The sequence below is a fragment of the Aphelocoma coerulescens genome, chromosome 9 (assembly GCF_041296385.1).
Source record: "Aphelocoma coerulescens isolate FSJ_1873_10779 chromosome 9, UR_Acoe_1.0, whole genome shotgun sequence".
Lineage (NCBI taxonomy): Eukaryota > Metazoa > Chordata > Aves > Passeriformes > Corvidae > Aphelocoma > Aphelocoma coerulescens.
This window is the reverse complement of record NC_091023.1, coordinates 18,879,684-18,899,325: the sequence shown is the minus strand read 5'-3', so window position 1 is coordinate 18,899,325 and position 19,642 is coordinate 18,879,684. Positions and strand designations below refer to the sequence as shown.

Sequence of the window (19,642 nt, the reverse complement as noted above, 5' to 3'; positions counted from 1 at the left end):
GTCTGATCTCAAGAGCCTGGGCAATGGGTTAAACCTCATCTTCAGAAGGTGACTTTTTTGCAGCAGTTGCTTTTTTTCTGTATAAGCCTGCTGTGTGAATTCAGGTGAGGCTTCAGGGCACTATTTCAAAGTTGTATCTCTGATGTGGGAATCTTAATTCTTAATATAGTTGACCTCTGATTTGAGAAGTGTTGGAGTGTTACTGGCTAATCAATACCTGGCTTGGCTGCTCTGCTTCAATTTTCTCTATTCTTCTATTTATCTCTCAAGGGTGAGATGAAACTTCATAAATGTCTAGTGTGGGCTTTTGAGCAATTTAAAAGGTTCAAAGTTTTACAAGGCAGGATGCTAGGAAATGATGTTTGTCTAGTGGAATTTTTCTGTCTATTTGAAAAGGTGCAGTCAGAGCCTTTGCTGCACAGAGCAAAATAATTCCATCCTATCAATATACTTTCATCCACTAAAATACAAACAGAGTGAAAAATACAAACTGCAGGGTTCAAATCACTTGCAAATTGCTTCCAAGTTTTGTCTGGTGAAACAGTATCATTACAGCAAATGTGGAACAGACAGCGCCAAGCAGCTTTATGTAACACAACTGCAAGCCATGGAAACAGAGGCTTGCAGAAAGTGCAACTCATACTTGAATTTGGCAGGGACAGAGTGACAAATACACTTGCACTTCAGAGTAATGGCATATGAATTTTAGTGTGTAGTGGTCAGGACACTGTTCTACACCCAATGATAAAGGAGGAGCACGAATATTGAGTGTATCAGTTCAGCTTCTAGCTTAAGGCCACTCTCCAGGCAACGTGCCATAGCTATGAAATCACTCTGTTATTTTCAACTTCACATTAGATTAATAGGGTAGAGCAAGCTGTTTGAAACTCAGCTTTGATGTATTTAAATGTTTTGAAATAATGCCTAGCATTTAATATAGAGTTTTGCTAACATTAGCTTTCTTAAGTGCCTGATAAAAATAGTTTTATTCCCTGCTGTTTAAACGTTATTTTTCTAATTAAATGCAGATGCTTAAACCATCAGCACTCACCACGAGATTCAGTTGCTCAGACATTAGATCATCCATCTTAAATCCTGAATTATGTTCTAAATTTCTATATGAACACTAAAAACTATAGCAGATACAATTATGATTTGTTGCTACAAATCATAATTCCCTGGGAACAAATGGGAGTGGCAGGAACAGTGCTCTTCACACACAGAAACACTTCTCTTTAATTCAGTGTTAAAGTTGTCACTGACTTCGGTGACAACTGTATTTGGTCACAAATGCCCAGGTCTTTACTGCTTAAAATAATCTCCTTTAGTTCTTAGTCACATAGGCACAGAAGCTGCAGACTTGTATAGGTGTGTCCAAGTGTTTGACGCTGAACACAGTTTTGTCTCCATAAGCAGCAGCTGTTTTTAGAGCAGAATCACAGATTTTTCAGGCTGGGAGGGACCTCTGGAGATATCCAGCCCAACCCCCTTGCCAAGGCAGGGTCACCCAGAGCAGGTGACACAGGAACGCGTCCTGGTGGGAAGATTCCTTCCAGGGGAAGATTTCAAAGAGATCACTGCCTGACATCAGCACGTTTCTACACCCGAGTTCATGACAATGCTGCCAGCAGCAGGGCACCAGATCCTCGAGGCAGCACCTGTTCCCTGCTTTGGGAGACCCACACACCACGCACTTGGGCTTTACTCTAAATCAGTGATTATCTGGCCTCTTTTTAAAGTCTTTATTCCAACATGTGTACACTTTGCATTTTTTGCAAGAAAACGAAGATAAAACAATTAAGTTGCGAAGTAGCTTCATCGGGGTAGAACAGGGGGCCCTCATACGCTGAAGCCCTGGCTGAGGACGCTGAGCCCTGACGGGCTGCGGCCGGAGCCCGTGTGGGGAGCTGCGATTTTGCCCGAGGAACACTCGGGCCCACGCACGGCTCTTGTGCCCGAGAAACCGCACCTCGGGGCAGCGGAGCAGCCGGCCCACGGCAGCCCAGGCCCGGGGCAGGGCACGGCGGCTCCCCCCTCACGGCTCCAACGCTCACACCGGCCCCTCTCCCCGCCCTGCCACGTCACTTCCCGGGGCGGCCGCAGCCGCCCGGTGTCAGCGGCCGCGCTGTGATGGCGGCGGCAGCCGCGGCTCGGGGCGGCGGCGGGGCTGTGCCGCTCCTGACTCGGCGTGGGCCCCGCGCCATGGGGAGCAGCCGCGGCGGGCGGCTGGCCTGAGGCGGCGGCGGCGACAGCGGAGGGAGGGCGCGGCACTGCCGAGGGAGCCCCGCTGCGGGGGCCGCGACCCGCTCCGCCGGGGATGCTGCGCTGGGTCCGGCAGCAGCTGGTAGGTGCCTCCCCTGCACCCCCCGCGCCCCGGGCAGGGCGGGCTCTCGGCTCGGCCCCGTCCCGATGGCGCTGCCCGGGCCGCGGGTCCGCGGAGGAGCGGGGCCGGGGTGTGGAAGGGAGGAGAGTCCTTCCCCCCGCACGGGCTGGGGAGACCCGCAGGCTGCACTTGGATCGTTATTGTCGGGTTTTTAATTTTTTTTTTTTTTCACCCGTATCCGAGGGTTTGGGTTGTTTCGGGTTTTTTTGGCTTTTGGTTGGGTTTTTTGTGTGTGTGTGGTTTTTTTTTTTTTCCTCGAAACCCCCTTGGCACAGAGGACAGCGCGTTCCCTTACGTGTGGCCCCCGTTGGGAAGGGCTCCCCAAACTTCCCGGAGAAATGACGGTGCCTTTTTCCCTGGACCGACACTTCAGAGATTCGCAGCTTCTTCCTCCTTCCCGTTGCGAAATGTTTTCAGGCTTTTTCACCTGACGTGCGTCTCTCACTTATTTCCCCGTACCTGAGCGCTTTGCAGCCGCTGCGTGCTGAGGATTTGAAAGTGAAAGAAATTGAAGGAAAACATCCGTGAAATGCTTTTGGCGGGGAAAACCACTTGAAAAAGGAGGCAGTGAGGGTGCCTGTCCCCCTACACAGGCGCTGCTTGCGGTGCTGGGCTAGAGCAAGCAGGGGAAACCAGGCGGCTGTGGCTGTCACGTCTGTGCTGCTGTAGCAGGGAAGTACATTGAGTTTCACAATTTTGAAGTATTGGCCGGCTTCCTGCCCGGACTGGCATTATCCCACTTGCATTTTCTCTAAGGGAGAAATTCTTTCTAAATGATGTATTTGTAAAATGACTTTTTCCATTCATTTGAGTTACTTTGCATCACGGTGTTGTCCAGGTTAGTGCAAGAGCTTACATTAGTTAGGTTTTCACATTTTAGTTGTTAAAGCTTCTGTCTCAGGAATGATTTGTTTAATTTGTTGCATCACTTTTTACAAAAAAAAAAAAAAAAGATAAAAATGTTAGTGTTTTCTTTTTCCTCCTGCTTTTCCCTGACCTCGTTTCCCATGGCCCATAGATTTTCCCAGTTCTGTGTCTGAGGCAGAGTGCTTGTGGTGATGGTCTCAGTGGCAGCTTGACAGTGCTCACTAGTTTGGTCTGACACCAAGAGTTACTGACCTGGAAATTAATTGCTCTGTTTGAGCTCTGACTGCACTCTTCTGTTCTGTTACAGTCGTACACTTGGTTTCTAGAAAAAAAAGCCTGTTTGGTGTAATATAGCTGTCATTTTCCACTTGAAGGTGGCTTGAGGTTTGTGTGTGTGGTTTTTAAAGCAGCATTATGCTGTCGTCTGTAGAGTTTAGATTAGGACTGTATCAGTGCTAGCAATTCATGTATCAAATATGGTTGCTTTTTTCACTGCAAGTAGTACACTGACTAGCTTTCCAGAAATCTGTTTGCCCTTAATAGAAAGTAAAAGATTAGTGTAACAAAATGAGCAATAAACTTGGCAGTAGGAGGTTTTAGTGCTTCTAAAGGAAACTGGTGGAAAATGACTGTTTCAAACTCACAGTAGTTTTGACGGGGAAGAATTAGTGTAGTAGAAAAGCAGGACAATAAAAAGTCAAGATTCTTGGCAGACATTTAAATACGATACTGATGAGAAAAAATTATTGCAATGATATGTGTTTTGTGGGGTTTTTTTCTATTGACGTCACAGATGTTAATGGCTTGGTTGTTTCACAGCTCATAAAGATGAAAAATGGCCTAAGATAGGTATCACACTGCATGTTTCTTCCTAAAAACACTCAGACAGCTCATCCCTGTCTGTAATCACTGGTTTAACATAGATCCCACCATATGTTTGCTTGTTCACATGGCTGTGATGTTTAGGTTCTGAAAGAGAGTCAGAGGGCTAAAAACATAGGGAAAGCTGCTGACAAAATAACCAGAATGAGTGGGAAGAGTGGGGCGTCAGAAATATTTGAATCAAAAGGTGCCAAAATCTGTGTCTGAGAGGAGAAGAGAAGAATGCGTAGGTTTGGATGCCTTTGGAACGTGCATTTGTACCTGTGCTTGATGTGGCAATGGGTTTTAAAAAAAGGGTCCTCATCCATACAGGAGGGTTGGAATCAGGCAAATACGTGGGAGTGATGTAAGGGGGATGTTGTAGTAATACAAAAGAAAAACGTTGGTGTGCAGAAATGCTAGAAAAGTAGTAAGGGATTGGGTAAAGGGGGAGGGACTCATACTTTGCTGAAGGTGCTTTTAGGTAGTTATTAAGTACTCTCTGTATGAAACCAATGAATTGTTTTGCAACTTCTTGCTTGCTTAAGAGAACAGTATTTCATATACGAAGTGCTCGTGAATGTATATGGCCTTGAGAACTTGCATTGTCAAGGGTTGTAAAGGCAACAGGGAAATGAAGCAGGTGAACTTAAAGTAATGAGAGGACCTAGTACAAAATTCAAACTCTTTTCGCTAAGTTTTTAAAGTGGTGACTTTGCTGTGCTTTGCTCTGTGAAGACCTGTGCATGCCTGTAGAGCTGCAGAAAGGGATAGAAAGACATGAGCAGTCCTCTGAGGAGACATGCTGAGAATGCAAGACTTCCTTCATCCTTATTATCATCTTACAAGTCCATAACAGTTTTTTCACTGAAGTACTAGATGTTTTTTGGTGATTTGTTGTATCTAAGAAACTGGTGACAGTAGTACAGCCTTCAGTGCCTATGTGGCACAAATCATCAGGTTGTTTGGTATCTTAGCCTTCAGTCTGTTTTTTTTGCTCAGAAACAATTCACACCATCCTAGAGAGACAGTTTTTCAGTTTTTCTTCATCTGATGCTGCCTCATGCTAAATAAGCTGCATAGTAAGTCATTAACTTTCTAGTTAATGTGATATTATAGTATGTAGTTAATAGTTGGAAGTACTTAGGTTTTAGTAATGAAAAAATATAGAGACAAATGGAGTTATAATTCATGGCTTTGAGTAAAATGCTGTGACAAAGATAAGCTTTGGGCGGGAGAAATGTTTGGGTTCCAGCTCTGTTACCTTGAGATCTCGGAGAGCAGTAGGCATGTGGATTTGGAGGGTTGCGTAACGCCACAGGCACAGCCAACTCTGCTTGAAAAAAGCAACCGGATGAACAACAATTGATAGGAAGCATCATTAATATTCAGGAATAGCACAGTATGTTTTATTTGCATTTCCAGACGTGATGGGTTAGACCTCATGGCTAATCTGTGTACCAAGTGCTATTGTGGCTCCCATGGTCGAGTTCATGCAGTACCAACACAAAACGAGAGTACAGTGACATTTGTAACACCCAGGGACTTTCTGTTCCACTTCTCATTTTGTGGGTTTATGACAGCATTTGGGCCGTGCTGATGCCTGATAGTGCTCAGGGAGTTGCACAGGAGCTGTTGCAGTGCTATTAACAGAAAGTAATGACATCTTTGGCAGGGTGGTCTCTGAAAATTGTGGTAGAACGTATGTATGATTTTAGCTGCATAATTTTGAATTACTAGTCTTGTCAAGTGGAGAAGGGTCTCAGGATTTCTATTGCTGTTATGAGGAGTTTGAGCCTTTTGATCTGTTGTCTAGCTCAATGATGTACAGAGGATACTGCATGAAGAAAACCTAAGAGCTGTCTGCCTAGCCCCTCTTTTATAAATGAAAATTCAAGACAAGTGCTGTGCTGGATTTGGCAGAGTATCTTTGCAGTTTAAGAACCTGAATGCTGTAGTGCACAACAGCTTTAATGCTGTGGAGAGCTGGGTATTTTGGCAAATGCAGCTTTCTTACTTAACTGTAAATCAAAGATAAAATCTATTGATTAACTGTAAAACCTAGTTACCGGACTATTTTATTTATTTCATGGTTACAAGAAGGTTCAGATTGGGAGGGATATCAGGAGTTTATCAAATCCAGAAGTTCTCCATAGGCTGCATTGAGGGGTGATCACCAGGAATGTTTTTGACTGTTCTGTGTAGGTAGTCCCTGTCATACCTCACATCCTCCACAGCCAGCACTGTATCTGTAGGAGTGTTCTTCATCTTCTAGATGTGTTCTAATGAAAAGTTTCTACTAATAAGGGGATGTTCTCAAATAGATTAGCACTAGAGGATTGTATGTCTGGGATGTTGGGTTTTTTTTCCCTTTCAGATACTGGTTACTGTTAAGATGTTCTGAGAGGACAGATGGTATTTTGTAATACCTTGCAGTTACTGGCATTCTGAACAAGGTGGACAGCATTTATCTCATTGTTTGCACTGACAAATGTGTATTATTTTTACTTAATCATTTTACAGAGTACAGTTACCTTTTTCTTTCCCCCCCAAAGAATTCCCTCTGTTTTCTGAATGCCAAAAGTACTTTAAACTAATCTAATGACAGAATCTAGCTTCTGAAATCACCTTGCTAATCTGGAATACAATTTTCCCCCTTTTATTTGTCAATGAAGTGTCTTACCCTTTCTGGTTAAAACTAAGTGGGTGCCTGTTATTTTATGCTAGGAAAATAAAAAATAAATGTTTATTTGCTCAGAAGAGTTCCTGTGGTTCAGACTGCCCAGTTAATACCTTCTGAACTGTTCATGTTGGAACAGCCCAAAGGTTGTGTTGCTTTAATAGAGTAGTTTGAGACCTGGAGGTCAAGGACTCCCCTCCTGTAACTTAGTACAGGAGAAAATGTGGCCCATTTTTTTTTGCTAGACATATTCTTTGATCTGCTGGACTAGTGCTCCCATGTGTTTGGGTCTTTTAACCTTATTTTCTCTTTGTATTCTGAGGGCTGATACATTTGCAGCACAATGTGTTCCAAAGCGTGCAGAACCTGGCCCTGTCTTCAGCCAGCTGTCTGCTCCAAATGGAGACATCCGTTGTGTCCTGTGTGTAATTCTTAAGTCTTACCTCATGAAAATTAAACTCTCAATCTGCATACCAAAACCTAATCAAACCAGTCTTGACACTGATTCTTTCAAAGACTTTAAAAGACATTTAAAAATGGGAAGATCGGTGTTGTCTGATGTGCTGCCTTGCTGTGAGACTTGGATATTTGACCTGTATCTTTTCCCATCCTCTTTTCTTTGTTTTCCTAGCCATGAGCTTTATATGCAGCAAATTTTTGTTGTGCCAAATTTCCACTTATCACTCAATAATAAGACTATTTAATTGACTGTATGATATTCCTGCGCTAACAGGATCCTGCTCCCTTAATAACTTCTGTCTGTTTATGGGTTTTATGTGACTAAGAGAGAAGAGGGAAAAAAATAAGGGAGAAAAATAGAATTTTGTTGAGAATGAGCAAAACTTATTTATGTTCTGGTCAGTAGGGAGTATCTGGTGGGATGGGTGGAAAGCTCTGTTTACTGCTCAGAGATTGTTTCTGTACTCTCAGTGGAAGATAAAATTAATAATCTAAGGCAAGTAAATATGTGCTGAATTTAATAACATTCAACATGTGCTTTGAATAACATTGGTATTGGTTTTTGTCTAGTTTTAAATGGGTTGGCTGACTTCATTAAATCTGAAATTTGCTTTCCTCTGGGATGGAGAGACAAGTTAAAAAAGAAAAATTTAACAATGTGTTTAAATTTCATTAAAAGCATCATGGCTTGTGACTTTCACTGATGATCTGCTCTTGCTTTTAATTGACTGTATTGTGATGTGTTTAGTAGTTATGACTGGTTTTGTAACTATGTCACCAGGAAAAAGTTTACCTTAGAAAAAAATCCTTCAATTTCTGGCACTAAATCTGTTTGTTAAGCCAGCAGATAAGAACTGCAGCAAAATAGAGGTGGCAAAGTGTCTCTGTAAATGCAAGGTCATATCTTCCAGCAAAACACAGGTGACATATTTGCAGCTTGACTATTTTTTTTAATACAAATGTCTTTCCACCTGCTATTGAGAAAACCACTTAACATTAGTACAGACCATGGCAGAAAAGATGGAAAGGAGGACTGAGAAACTACACTGTGAGTTAAAAAACAAACCCCTGCAATTCCTTGGCCTCCCACATGCAGTGACTTAAGAGGATTTTTTTCCTTGTTTACTTTGAATAAAAATAAGTCTGGGAAAGGAGAACTTTCCTGTAAATGGGAAGGAGAGATAATGATGTAGACAAAAGGCAAACTTTGTTTTTATCCTGATATGTTTTACTAGGGGAAGAGGTTTTGTATGGTTTATCCCCCAAAATACATGTTGTCATCTGTTGTTGCATTTCATTATTCCTTTGCACGTTTTTGTGCTACTTTGTGTGGTTGTGCACATTTTTGTAGACATTTACATGTCTGTTTGGAAAGGGAATTGCAACAAAATGGAAAGGAAGCTTAAGATTTACCAAGCTTTAAGGGTAGGCTACTTTGTACACGTCTTGAAAGCAGGCATTAAACTGGCACTTAGGTTATAAATCACGTTCAAAATGGAATTAGAACTAAAAATGCTTTTGGATGGATGCAGTAGACTCAAACTGTAATGTTTTACAGAGCAGGCTTTCTCAAGGCATGTTAAAAGGAAGAGCTAGACAGTTCCAGCTATGAACTAATTCTCTTCCTGTGAAATTTATTGAGCAGCCGCTGTCAGCAATTGTCAGTATAATTTTGGCACACATTTTGAAAAAGCCTTAAGATTTATTATTTAATGGTGATTTTGGGGGAAGATGCCTTTGGAAAGGGTTTGTTGGGTTTTTTCCATGCTGAAAGAAAATGTGAATTAGACTCACAGCGCAGGAGCTGATTGGCATAAGTAGCTATTGCCTACTAGAGCAAATCCAAATATTGAAAACAGGAGTTTTCAATAATGGCTGTATGAGTACTCCAGAACAGGAGCCTTTCATGCTTCTGTAAAATACTTTTATAAATGATTCTTCAAAGCAGAGGGTAAACAGCATTTCATTTTAAGATAATAATGTATATAGAATGCCAGTATGTGAAGGAATGTATGATTGCTCTGTATTTTTCCTGTCATGGGCTTGACAGATGTAATTTTTTTATGGTGAAATTGCTATCTACAAAATTTGAGCTGCTTTCTAGTTTTAAGAGAAAGTTCATAGCCCATCACAGATTTGAATGCTTTATTTAATATGGAAAATATTCTATAAACCTACTTAACAAATGCTGGGAATGTACAGAAAGGATGCACTTGGGGGGTTCTTCTTCCGAGATACTATATTCATTCAAGATATGTGAAGGATTTGCATATTAAATGTTTCATTTCTTGCATTGGTTCTGTATTTCTTAATGTGGCCTGTTTAATAGCTGCTATTTCTGTGATTGATTATTGCAGAATTATAGCACTTTCCATGTTCAATGTAGTTTATATATTTTGGTAAGTCGTCTGAAAAAGTGGCTTGTGATTTTTGAGCTCTCAATTCTTATTTTATAAAATGTGGTGCCCTATAGTTGTCTCCTGATGGGTGTCTGAAGTCACCCTTCAGCTTTAAAAATCTTGCCTACTCTCCTTTTGTACATGCCTGACAGGACGATGATATTGCAGATAAAGAAAACTGATTGCTGGAGCCCACAAAGGAAAACTTTTAGTTCTGAAATTAGAAACTGTGTGGTTGGAACTTCAAACGCATCTTCATTTCCATGTTAGAGCAGTGGGCTGCTTTGGGAGCAAATGGCAAAAGACCAAGCATTTTGGACCACAGATACTGTCAAGCCTCAATGTCTCTTTAACTTCTTGGACTTTACATAAAACATTTTTTTAAAAGAAAAATAGAGTTAGAGAGCACTGACTGGCCTTGAAATGTAACTTGGGAGCCACAAGCCCTGCCTGTGGTATTGAGGCTTGCGTGTTAGAACCTAAATGTTAACTAAGTTTCTTCCTTCATTGGAGCTGAAGACACATTTACTGTAAAGTCTCTTTTCTTCCAAAAAGCATCTGAGCAAAAGTTATTGATGATCTGTGTGTCTGACAGGGAGGATCCTAAAATAAAGCAAGGACGAGGAATGTGTGACAGGCATTTGGTTGGTTAAACACATTGAGGCAAGAGGATAAGCCCCATCCAACCTGGCCTTGAACACTTCCAGGAATAGAGCATCCACAGCTTCTCTGGGCAACCGTGCCAGGGCCTCAGCACCCTCACAAGAAAGAATTTCTTCCTTATATCTAATCCAAATCTGCCCTCTCTCAGTTAAAAGCCATTCCCCCTTGTCATATCACTACATGAACTTGTAAACAATCCCTCCCTGGTTTTCTTGTAGGCCCTCTTTGGGTACTGGAATAATAGTTGTATAGGAAAACTGTGAATCTTGGCATTCTGTTGAAGACAGTCATGAAAGAGCAGCTGCTACAAGGTCTTAGGCTTGTTTTGTCATATGAAGTCCAAAATGGATTATGCTTTATAAATTCTGTGATTAGAATTGTAGAGGAGAGTAAGAAGCCATTTCCTTCATTGATGCAAGTTGGACTATTTTAGAGTTAAACAATTTACCTGAATCTCTATTCAAATCCTTTGCTGCTAACAAGAACTGGACATGCCATAACAGTCTTTCAGAGTGCTGCATTAGAAAGCATAACTTGCCTGTTCAGCTCATTTTTCCTTTCTTATTTTATTGATGTTAATAGACCAGTATGTTTGGCATCAGTGACCTGAGCAGAGAAACTGGCGCAGGGCAGTATGTTAGCAGTGAATGAGGCCAGTTTACCTTGTTTGTTATGTTTGCAGATAAATAAAGAGAAGATAGGTGATTTTTAAAATTTTAAGTAGGGATTTTTCCAGGTTATTTTTGGTGGCCATCTTGACAAAATAGTATGTAACATAAGAACAACTTGAGCTCTATGTAACCAGGACTTTGTGGTGAGCACCAGTATGACTTTTCTTAATACAGTACTAGGCATATTTTAACTTTGTGACAGGAAGGGTTATTGCCCCGTGATTTCTCAGGCCTTGTTGCCTAGAGGGTGTGTTTTCACAAAATAATGTGATCAGGTTATAGGTCTTTTAGGAGGTTACAACATGATTTATTATCAGATATTTTGAACAGCTGTAGATACAGTAAGTGGGAAGAGGAAGCTGCATGAGTAGTGCACAACTTTTAGTACGGTTTTATTTCTTTACTGCAGTGATATTTAAAAGGGGGGGAACGAATTGCATGGCACTGTGTACACATCAGGGTGCTTCAGCTGATTCACTATTTTAGTTGTTAGAGCAGTGTTTTAAATTGCTGTGAGAGGCTGTTTCTTCCTTCATGCTAACCTTTGATAAGGCAAATTCAGTTTGACTACTGCCCAGTTACGTGACTGAAAGAATTATTGGCTCACTGTATGGAGTACAAATTTCCACAGACTTCTGAAAATGGGCGTGGAGTGTGAATAGATCATCTTATCTGACAGAGGGAAAAGTATTCTATGTATAGTCAGAAGAAAATCCAAAGCAAGAAAATCCATTTCCTCAAAACACCTCTAATCAAAATATATCTTGACAGCAGTGTAACAGCAGACTTTTGGGCTGTCTGCCAGGAAATGTAGTGTTCTGCTTCTGCAGCCACAATCAGTCAAGTCACTTCCCTAGGAGAAAGGGTTTCTGAGACCAAGTTTTCTTCTGTTTATTAGCTTTATTAAGTAGTATATGATATTCAGAAGGTTTTTGGGGGAACTGCTGCTTTTGTCTGTATTGCTCAGTGTGGGTTTTGAAAGAAGGAAGAGGCTCTGAATGAGACTTCCTTCTTTCAAATCGCTTTCACTTTTCAGTAGTCACATAGCAGAAGTTCTTTTGGCAAATATAAGTTTGGTTTTTCTTCCCCCCCCCCTTAAAAGCTGTGAGTAATGAATAACAAACCCTGGGAGATGATATTAAAGTATACTGAGTTTATGCAAGTCATCAGCAAAAATCGCCTGTCAGATGATTAATGATTATCAATGCACATATTGCAGAGCTTGATAATGAGATTGATGTGTTGTTTGTTGGTCTCACGTCACTAATCCTTGCTGAAGGATTTGGATTTCTGCTGTCTAACTTAACAGTGCTGTAGAGTGGGGGGGTGGGGATGGGGCATTGGTGCACACTGACATGCATTAGTAGTGGTGTTGAAGTGCTGAGAGTCTTCGGTAGATGTGTATGTTACAGCAACAAGTTGACTGCAAAAGTGTTTTTGTCTTTTCTTTGTTTACACTTGCAGGTATTAGGAGGGTCTTTTTTGTAGTGCTGCTTCTCATTTACTTCCTCTCTGATTGCCTGATTTGTTATCAGTGTTATTGAGGCTTCCTCAGCAGCAGTGTAAAACTCTTCTTTCACAGGGAAGCTTTTTATTATATGACCAATTGGTATGACTTATTAAAAAAACTGGGAAAAAAACCCCAAACAAAACCAAAAACACAAACCAAAGTGGGAAAATGGTGATTTGGTTGGATCTGTTTTCCTTACCTGATGGCTGATGGGCAGTTCTCCAAGTGCAGTGGTTGAGATGCAGACAAAATGTAGGAAAGGGTTGTTTGGGGGTGGCTGTTGAACCCCCTTTCTTTCATGAAATAAATTGCATAAAATTGTAGTCAAATATTTCTCCTCAGTTCCCCAGGATGTGTTTTCTGTGCTGATTTAAAGGGGCCTGATTACTGCACAGAGAATGTCTAACTTTTAGAACAGTAATGAAATCATTGCTGAAGAAGTTCAGTAAAAATTACTTCGACTTTGCTTAGAGTAATTGAAATTTATAAAAAATGAAAACTATGAATCACTTCTTTCTTTTTTTAAAGGTTATTTTCATTTGTGCTTTATAAATCAGTTTGACTCAAGCATCTGTGTACACTGTATGTAAGTGGCGTGCTTTTAGGCTATTTTCAAAACCAAAATGTTAAGTTCATTTGGGTGCAGAATTTCTGCTGGGGAGGTGTGTATCAAAGATTGAGGGCTGTATTCCAAGGGTAGATAATGCCTGGTTTGTGTTTATAAATCATCTGAAGGACTGAACTTTAGCCAATAAATCTAGATTTAATTTGCAACATGAATGGGAGAAAATCAGGTCACTTCATCTTATGGTCAAGTTTTATTTAAAGGTGATTCATGTAATATATATGCCTGTAATATACCTGGTCAAGAAGCCTTAAATACCAGTTCTTATAATATATTCAGCATTATTTGTTTTGAAATCAGTCATCTGTGAACTTGGGTAGAAATAACTTCACTTGATAATTGCAGGAAAACTAACTTTTTTTTGGAAAGAGATTGGTGACAACTTAATCACTTTGCAAGACTCTAATTTAAGGTTTCTCTGCTCATGCTGTTTAGCTGCAGAAATCCTTTGACAAGGGCATGTTACCCTACTTTTGCAGCTAAGTTGGAGAATGACGTTAGAAAGAGAGAGAACTGTCTATTAAGTGAAATTAGGAAACAGTGTGCTTTCTGCACAGCTTTGCTGGCTGCATAGAATTACCATGGAAAATCCCTTTGCTGGGCAGAAATTTGGACTACAAATCAGTTTTGTGTCAGGAGCAGGCTCTGTGACCAGCCCCATAGTTAGAGAAGAGTTAAAGGCATTTCAGCTCTTTAACAATGAAGTTCAGCTCCTGTGCAGAATTTTCCTTGGAGAGATGTGTAATTAAAATTTCTCTGGAAGATCTGCTTGGTTGTGGTCTCATCAGCTAATTATGAGATGGCAGAGTTTTTTGCTAATTTCAAGTGATTTTTAGTAGTTATGGTCATAAAACTTAGGAAATACTAGTTTTGTTCCAAGCTCTGACCCTCACTTCCTGCTGTGACTACAGTCAAGTCACTGAGGTTGTCAGGGATGTGTCCTTTTCCAACCACAGCTCTGACAACTGAAGGATTTTTGTCCCTGGCCTGCCTTGCATGTGCATTGTGATCTGCTGACTGCACAGCTTCTGTGCCTTCTCTGTGGCAAATGTCAACAAAACAGAATTAAATCTGTATAGACTGCAAATTCAAGTTCTTTTAGCTCCACAACTGCACCTGTAAACTGGTATGGCCTGAGATTCTGATTTATTTGGAAAATAGAGTTCTTGCTTTTAATCATCTGAGTCTGCTTCAGCAGAGGTATTCATTCTAATAGAAGTGCTTGTGCAGTGAGGGTGGAGTTGTACAGAGGTCTTTACTCTTCATCATGAAATGTCATCAAACTCATCAACTTCAGGTGCTCAGAAAGTGGCCTAAAAAGGGCATATAAAAAAATCAGTGATATTCTAGTCACTCAGTAATCTTTGATTTATCTTTTAATAGCGTTCAGCAAGTGGCATGCAGGTTAGAATTTATCACTGTCAGAAAGAAGACTGCCACTTGTTTTCTTGCTCTTTGTGGTTTTTTTCCTTGCTTTACATCTGTTTGATTTCGAGTGGAATTTTTTCAGGCTGTAGAATCTGACTTTCCAAAGTGAGGATGTCTGGCATTTTGTAAGTGCCAGACATTTTCTGAGATGTAGAAGAGAGCTGTGGTACGAAGTCTTACTAATTAGGTGTGTTTTTTCTTGCTTGCAAAACACTTTTATTTGTGGCATCTTCTGGATTGATTTAGAAATACTGTGTCACTAATGTCAGATATCCAAAATGTTCTGCTACAAATGCTGTTCTCTTTGAATTTTGTGTCAGCAGTTAACAGGTACATTTTTTTTCATTTTTCTTTCATGATTGTATTTCTTTTCTTAAAGCTGTGAACAGTTCCTTGCATTTTGCTTTTGGTATCCTGTGTATTTTTTTCCATCCTCTCCCCTATCTACTTTTTGTCTCCCTGCTCCACTCTTATCTTTAAATAAGGTTTCACCCTGGAGCATGTGACCAGACCAGCCTTCCACTGCTTGTCATCTGAAGTTTATTCTCCTTCAAATCTCTTTGAAAAATCCCCCTTCCTTTTTTTCCCTTCATTATTCTGGACCTCTTTCTAAAGCAGAATGTTTCTGTAGTAATGATGCCAAACACAAACATTTGTATGTTTGAGAGGATTTTTTGACTATTCTTTTACTTCAAAATGACAGCATCTTGAATGTAAACATACCTAATGACCTGCATTAGAGATATTAATGGATTTAAAAAATAATTGTTCGGTTTTACCAAGCATTTTTTATGTCAGTCATTGTGCTCACTATTCATCTTCCATAGTTAACTGGTACAGAGCTATCTTCTTGTGGAGTTATGTGAAGTGTCACTTTTTCATGAACAAACCTCTGAGCCTCATTCACAAGTGGAGCAACACAACTGCAAGTACATTTTCTTCACCTGCAGTAGTGGAATTGGTAATGCCCTTTCTAGCAAAGGACACCACCAGTTGTCCTTGCACTTGGCATCAAAGAATAAGGAGATTGTGTAAACTCTGCAAGTTGGTTCTAAGATTAGGAATGTTTGTGATGCTGATGCTGGAATTCACCACTTTGCAGACAGTCATTGATTCCCAATCAAGCAACTGTTCCAGATTTAATTCACAAATTTACTTCACGTCTTAAAGCTTTTTGCCTTTTACTTTAGTAGTTTTCTTGGCCTGTTATCTGAATTGTTACTGTTTTGTTGTCTTTTGCCATCACCTGCTTCTCCCGGTCAGAACATTATTGCTAGGAAGGGTTCTGGTGAGTCATGTAGCCCCAGGAAAGGCTCAATTAAAGATAGACTTGAATGACCTAGATATAAACCCTTGTGTTACAGACATTGCAGCCTTCCCTCATGACTTATTTTGGTGCTGAATTATTCCTTTCCACAACAAAGGAATTTGTTTGCTTTCCAATACCCAGACATAAGTTTTCCTACCTGCAACTTAAGCCTACTTACTTTTGTTCTTCTTTGTCCTTCAAAGTAATGGAACAATCTTCTATGTATCAGGAGATTTACTAGGACATCCCAAGTTTCCTCTTCTCTAGGCTAAATGACTCTAATTTGTGTGCTCTTTGCTTTTTAGATTGTTCAGCCTTGCATTGTATGTCATGTTTTCAGGATCTCTTGGGGCTCATGTTCCACTCCTCTGGGTGTTGTCCAGTTGGTTCACAGTGCTTTAGCTGTGGCTCCCACTCCTCCTCCAGCCTCCTCTGCACTGAAGGCCTTTTTCTCAGTGGGATCACATTGATGACTCATGTCTAGCCTGTGATCTGCTATAGCCTTTGACATTTTTCTACAAAATTCTTTTATGGGCTTTTATTCTCTTTTTCTAGATGTAGTTTCTTTGTGCTGGATCTTTGTGTTCTGTGCATCTGGTTGGTCAAGAATTTTCTCTTATTTGGTATTCTTGCAGTCCCAGGGTGCTGTCATCTGCAGGTTTAACACTTGTGTTCCACTTCCTCAAGACGGAGATGATGAAAACAGTGACCATTAGACCTGAAACAGGGCTTTGATTCCCAGGAACCTCTCTCAGATCATCTGTTTTGGCAGGAAATTATTGATAAGTATTTCTGAGTATGCTTTTTTTTTTTCCCCTATGAGTTTGCTTTCAGCATTGCCACCATTTATGTATGAATTGGTGGTAATGGCAGGAAATTACATTTGAAGTGAGACAAAGTGTTAGTTCTTGGAGATAGAACTTGTTTGGAAAATTACTGCTGTCTGGTCAGATGTGTATGCTTTTGGCATTTTTGTGGTGAGAATCTTTTCAAAATCCAGTTACCACAGCATACTTGTATAGCTTGTATGTTTTGACCTTTTATTTTTCTTAATAACGTGTTTTATTATGGTTATCGTGAGCGTGACTGTGAGGTTTTGTAATTTATTTATGTTTTCATTTCCATTTCTATTTCTTCCTTTTAAGTTTTGCAGGGCATCAAGTTTGCATGGTAGCAAGTGTTCTCTATCCTTTTTGAGATGGGAGGTTTTTCTTTCATTTTTTTTCAGAATGAGTACACAACCTCAAAATTTAGATTTTGGGTTTTTTCCCACAGTTTTTGAAAATTCTCTGGACACAGCAGACTTCCATTTTATGCAATAATTTTCTTTGCTTTTCAAAAACTACTGCTTGATATCTGAATGCCCTTTTCCACAGAATTTTACAAAACAGAAGTTAATAAAATTGACTTTCTTGATTATGTCTTTTTTTATTTTATGTTTTAGGGTTTTGACCCACCGCATCAAAGCGACACAAGAACTATTTATATAGCAAATCGTTTTCCCCAGCATGGCCATTATGTTCCTCAGAAGTTTGCAGACAACAGAATCATATCATCTAAGGTAAGGAATCAATTTGTCATGGCAAAACCACTTGATGTGTTACTTAGGAAGTCGTGTGGCAGATGTGCACATAGAGTATTCAAAATGAAACAAGCTCTGAACTGTTTTGAGGGAAAAGCTAGGTTGCTTCATATGTGGTTTGTCTCATTCTCTCACCCTTCTTTCCTCAAAACTCAAGTACAGAGCAGTTAAGCAAGTTGGTCAGGCTTTCTGAAGAAAAGTAGTTTTTAAACCACTGTTGCCCAAACTACTTAAAAGGCAGGATGAAGCTGGTTATGAGGATTTTTAAAATAGCCAAATTGAAAGCCAGTACTCTGCATAAAATAAATCAGCAGTGGACTGCAGTTGCGGATTCCCTCCCGGTGTGTCCTTGGATTGAAATCAATAGAGCTGATGGTGGGGATGTGCCTCGTCGCTGTAGTGTTGGAGGGAATGTTACAGCTGCAGGAATTAATTTCTTCCCTCCTGCCCAGGATACAAGCAGCCAAATGACTCCAGCTGCCCCTGTCCCAGTTGGAGGAAAACATTTTAAACTTGGCCTATAGAGGCAATGCAGTTGCTACCCTTGCTTCCCTGCTAGCTGTACTTAAAACAGAAGAAATAAAAAGAAATCAACAAAAATTGGATACAGCAGTTCTGCGTGGGAGAAGAGTAAGGTTTGGGGGAGGGGACTTGGGGAATGAGAAGATTTAGGTTAGGAGAGTTCAAGGGGAGTGGAACTGAACTTCACTGAAAAGTTGTACATTGTGTCGTAATTATTCTTCTCTCTCTCCTTTTTTTCCCTTCAGTATACAGTGTGGAATTTTGTTCCAAAAAACTTATTTGAGCAGTTCAGAAGAGTAGCCAACTTTTATTTTCTCATTATATTTTTGGTTCAGGTAAGTTGAATAATACTCAGGAAATTGCAATTTTTGTTGTAAATTCTGCCACTGATTTTTGTTCTGTGAATTTAACTTCTCCACTTACATATTCTGTCTGTAAAAAGAACACATTTCCAATTTCTCTAGGGAAAGAATACAACTTTAAAACTAATTATGTCCAAATTTAAGTATTACCCTTAGGTTTTATCTTCATGAATGCTAATGTATTTAAGTGTGCAGTTTCAAAGTCCATTGCACAGGGATTCAGTTGTCTGCCTCAAATACAGCTTTAATCTCATAAGTTAGTAATGAAATTCCAGATATCCTTCTTATTTTTGTGTCTTGCTTTTGTAAATCAACAGACTATCATGATACAGTTCTAAGATCCTCAAATTCAATTTGTTCACATAAAATGAACACACAGATGTTACAATTAAAATCGATAGTTTGCCAGTTTTGAAGATCTCAGTGCTGTTATTGTTACAGTTTATGTTAGAAATATTGCTGTGGTTTTTTAGCAGACCATATTTCTTTGGATTAAAAACATCCACAAGTAGATTAGGAGAGTCTGAAAATTTTTTGTGATCATTGCCCCTCCCGTTCTGTAATGTACCTGAATTCTGTGGAGCTATTGCAGGCTTAGTAGGTGAAGGATAAGTGGGAGAAGGGTTCAGAGGAGAGACAGTAACTTTTGAAAGACTGATTAATACCTGAGGCAGAGACAAGATTTTGGGGTACACAAACTTTTCTTTCATTATAAAATAGAATGCTTTGAATATGTACAGCCCTCCACAGTGGTTCACCAACATTTAGAGTGTGCATCTGAAAAAGATGGCACCTTGTCTGACAAAGAATGGGGAGAGTGAAGAGTTCATAAAACTTGTCTTTGATTGTGTAAGGTGTCAGTATCAGGGCCAGGTCTGCAACTTTTAATCCATTGCCTTCTGTGTCGCTTGATCTTGTTTTTTCACATTTAGAAAGAAGGACATTTGTTGGCTAAAAATTCCTTGCTGGACTAAAGTCATACAGTTCTAACTTAGGCTGACAAAATGTGTTGTCCACCACATCTTCCTAGTTAAGAATATGGACTGTGTCATTCCCATTGCAATGTTTCATGCTGTTTAACATATGTAGCATGAGGAAGATGGGAACATGCTGAAGATGGAACATACATGTTAGTAAAGTAACCACAGGCAGCGTGGCTTTTATTTCTTTTTAATGCAGATTTACCTCTTTAGTTCAATGTGGTGTCACAGTTTTTTCAAACTGTTGCCTTTTGGTGGTATCTAAATGTGACATCCGTGAACAAATAAGGATCTAAGGGCATAAATTCTGTTCTGAGTGTAATCCTCTTCTCTCAGTTCGT

At 40.1% G+C, this 19,642-nt stretch overlaps 1 protein-coding gene across 5 annotated transcripts in view; it reads left to right on the top strand.

The window, feature by feature from the left end:
- The first annotated feature begins 2,099 nt into the window (after positions 1-2,099).
- Positions 2,100-19,642, top strand: part of ATP11B (ATPase phospholipid transporting 11B (putative)) — a 65,681-nt gene continuing 48,138 nt past the window's right edge. For 4 of the 5 annotated variants that reach the window (XM_069024893.1, XM_069024892.1, XM_069024891.1 and 1 more), the window contains exons 1-3: positions 2,100-2,344; positions 17,300-17,416; positions 18,205-18,294. In XM_069024893.1, coding sequence (XP_068880994.1) covers positions 2,318-2,344; positions 17,300-17,416; positions 18,205-18,294 — 234 coding nt within the window. In that variant the 5' untranslated portion in view covers positions 2,100-2,317. The remainder of the gene's footprint in view (positions 2,345-17,299; positions 17,417-18,204; positions 18,295-19,642) is intronic. The other variant, XM_069024889.1, reaches the window with a different exon arrangement.